Source organism: Rhincodon typus, chromosome 44 (genome assembly GCF_021869965.1).
Source record: "Rhincodon typus isolate 14 chromosome 44, sRhiTyp1.1, whole genome shotgun sequence".
NCBI lineage: Eukaryota > Metazoa > Chordata > Chondrichthyes > Orectolobiformes > Rhincodontidae > Rhincodon > Rhincodon typus.
The window spans coordinates 2070114-2073103 of NC_063375.1; the positions used below are offsets into that span (position 1 = coordinate 2070114).

Genomic DNA, 2990 nt, shown 5'->3' on the forward strand with positions numbered 1-2990 from the left:
GACAGTGCAAGAGACACACAGAGACAGGCTGCTGAAGCTTCTCCCCTGCCCACTCCCATCAGGACACAATCGCAAGAATGCTGCATCTGGAAAAGGAGCTACAACTTGTATCGTGGAAGACGAAGGGTGCTGGAGTGTACCCGGGAGAGGCAGAAGGTTGTCATGGAGATCGGGCCACCGCTGACCTTTCATTTAAATTCCGACAAATTGCGTTAAATCTATGCACTGGCTTATAGAGACATACAGCATGGAAACAGGCCCTTTGGACCAACTCTCCCGTGCAGAGACATCCCAATCCGACCTGCTCCCATTCGCCAGCATTTGGTCCAAATCCCTCTAAACCCTTCCTATTCATGTACCCATCCAGATGCCTTTTAAGGCATCCAGGATCCTTCCTTTGGCACCTTGTTCCATACGCGCATCACCCTCTGCGTTTAAAAAGAAGTTGCCCCTCAGGTCCCCTTTCCCCCAGCCTCGCCTTAAACCTATTCCCTGGGGTAGAGGAATCCAAAAACTAGAGGGGCAAAGACCTTGGCTATTCTCATGCCCCTCACGATTTTATAAAGTTGCCCCCCTCAGCCTCCGACGCTCCAGGGGGGGAAAAAGCCCAGGCCTATCTAGCCTCTCCCAAATCCTCCAGTCCTGGCGATATCCCTGTCAATCTTGTCCGCACTCTCTCAATGGAAGAGGACCCTGCCTATCCATTCTGCTCGTGAACGCAGGAAGCCGCATTTGATCTCCCGTCAGCCTCCTCCTCTGAAGTCTGGCTCATCCAAGTCCTCCTCACTGCAAACCCTTGTCTTGCCTCAGCACTTCGCTGCCTGTTATGGACCAGACCAGACACCCCACCCCTCTCAAGGTGACAGCCTAGCACCTAGCTTTAGCTTATTTTAAAACACAAAAAACAAAGGTCCACGTTCCAGATGCAACGCGACTGGTCAGAACCACTTGACGTTAAGCAAAACAGAATTTATTCAGTGGTTAAAGTACAACAGAAGCAATTTGGGAATTTAGAGCAACTGAACTCTATCGGAAAACCTAACTGAGTAATAGATACAGTAACTATTCCTAATTAACCGCTCCAGCATAGTAACATCCATGAACACAGCCCTTGGCAAAAAGGCAAATTCAGAAAAACAGATTTATCTCACAGGTATCCCAGCAGCAGAGAGAGAAACTCCCAGCTTCCAGCTTGTAAATGAGAGGGGGGGAAAATAAAGAATCATAGAACCCCTACAGTGTGGAAACAGGCCCTTTGGCCCAAAAAGTCCACAGCAAACTTCACAGCATCCCACCCAGACCTGTTCCCCCTATAACCCACCTAATCTACACATCCCTAAACACTATAGGCAATTTAGCATGGCCAATCCACCTAGCCAGCACATCTTTAGACTGTGGGCAGAAACTGGAACACCCAGAGGAAACCCATGCTGACACAGGGAGAATGTGCAAACTCCACACAGACAGTCGCCCAAGGGTAGAATCGAACCTGGGTCCCTGGCACTGTGAGGCAGCAGTGCTAGCCATTGAGCCACCGTGACACCCCTATAATAAAGCTTGATAAAGCTTCTACTTATAGTCACGGAGCATGGAAACAGACCCTTCAGTACAAGCACTGCACGGTGAACAAATCCCAAACTAAACCAGTCCCGCCTGCCCGCTCCTGGCCCATTACCCTCCAAACCTTTCCCATTCATGTACTTTTCCAAATGTCTTCTAAACGTCGTAACTGTACCCGCTTCCTCAGGAAGTTCATTCCACATGCAAACTACTCTCTGTGTAAACAATTTGCACACCCCCACCCATGTCTTTTATAAATCTCTGTCGTCTCGCCTTAAAAATGTACCCCTCTAGTCTTGAAATGCCCCATCTGAGGGAAAAGACACCTACCATTAACCCTATCTATACCCCACACAATTTTATAAACTTCTATCAGGTCACCTCTCAACCTCCTACGCTCCAGTGAAAAGAAGTCCCAGCCTTTCCTTATAACTCAAACCTTCTATACCCAGCAACATCCTGGTAAATCTCTTCTGACCCGCTCCAGCTTTGATAATATCCTTCCCATAACTGGGCGACCAGAACCAGACACAATATTCTAGAAGAGGCCTCATCACTGTCCTGTACAACCTCAACATAATATCCCAACTCCTATACTCGATACTTCTTCAGGCCCAAACATCGACTGCTGGAAGCTAAATCTAAAAATGAATAAAAAAACCTACAAATTCTGATCTGAGAGAGCTGGCCACACCCAGCCAGGCTGCTTCTATTGTTCCAACTTTTAAAAAAAAAGCTGTTTACTCTAGCGGTTTTCGTAGACCGCTTAGCACCTCTGCCTTACAAACTCTCTTCCAAAAATAAAAAACCCAGGACAAAATAACCTCAAAACCACGGCATTATCACATGCCTTCCCCCTTCCATTCGAGCTCTTCACCTCCCCTCCCCGATCCCCCTCTTCCTTCATGGGGTGAAGCATAGAAAGATAGAAGATAGGAGCAGGAGGCGGCCATTCGGCCCTTCAAGCCTGCTCCGATATTCTTTACGATCATGGCTGATCATCCAACCCAATAGCCTAATCCTGCTTTCTCCCCATAATCTTCGATCCCATTCGCACCCCAAGCGCTATATCTAGTTGCCTCTTGAATATATTCGATGTTTTGGCATCAACTACATAGTGGGCCCTCCCCTTGGCAACCAGCTCCCCTTGGTAGTTTTTACATAGTGCACGCTGGTGGATGGAGGAGAGTTAGAGCAAGGTATGGGTGGTGGTGGGAAGGTGCGAGTGGACAGTGCATGGGCCAAGGGAACAGAACGAGGGTGGCAAAAAGGGCTACGCGTTGCCCCTCACCTGCTGGGCTCGAAGACCTTGTACCAGTTCGGTGGCAGCTTCTCCAGGCGCGTCGCTTCATAATCAACGTTATCGTCATCGTAATCCTCAGCAATGATCTCCTCATCAGGCTCTGTTGTGGGGTTGGGAGTGGAGTGGT

At 48.7% G+C, this 2990-nt stretch overlaps 1 protein-coding gene across 1 annotated transcript in view; it reads right to left on the reverse strand.

Annotated features, from left to right (window-relative positions):
• The window catches only part of pqbp1 (polyglutamine binding protein 1), a 6875-nt gene that overhangs the window by 2523 nt on the left and 1362 nt on the right, over nt 1-2990 (reverse strand). Inside the window, exon 2 of the mRNA XM_048619894.1 lies at nt 2852-2963. Within this exon, the coding sequence (XP_048475851.1) occupies nt 2852-2963 (112 nt within the window). The remainder of the gene's footprint in view (nt 1-2851; nt 2964-2990) is intronic.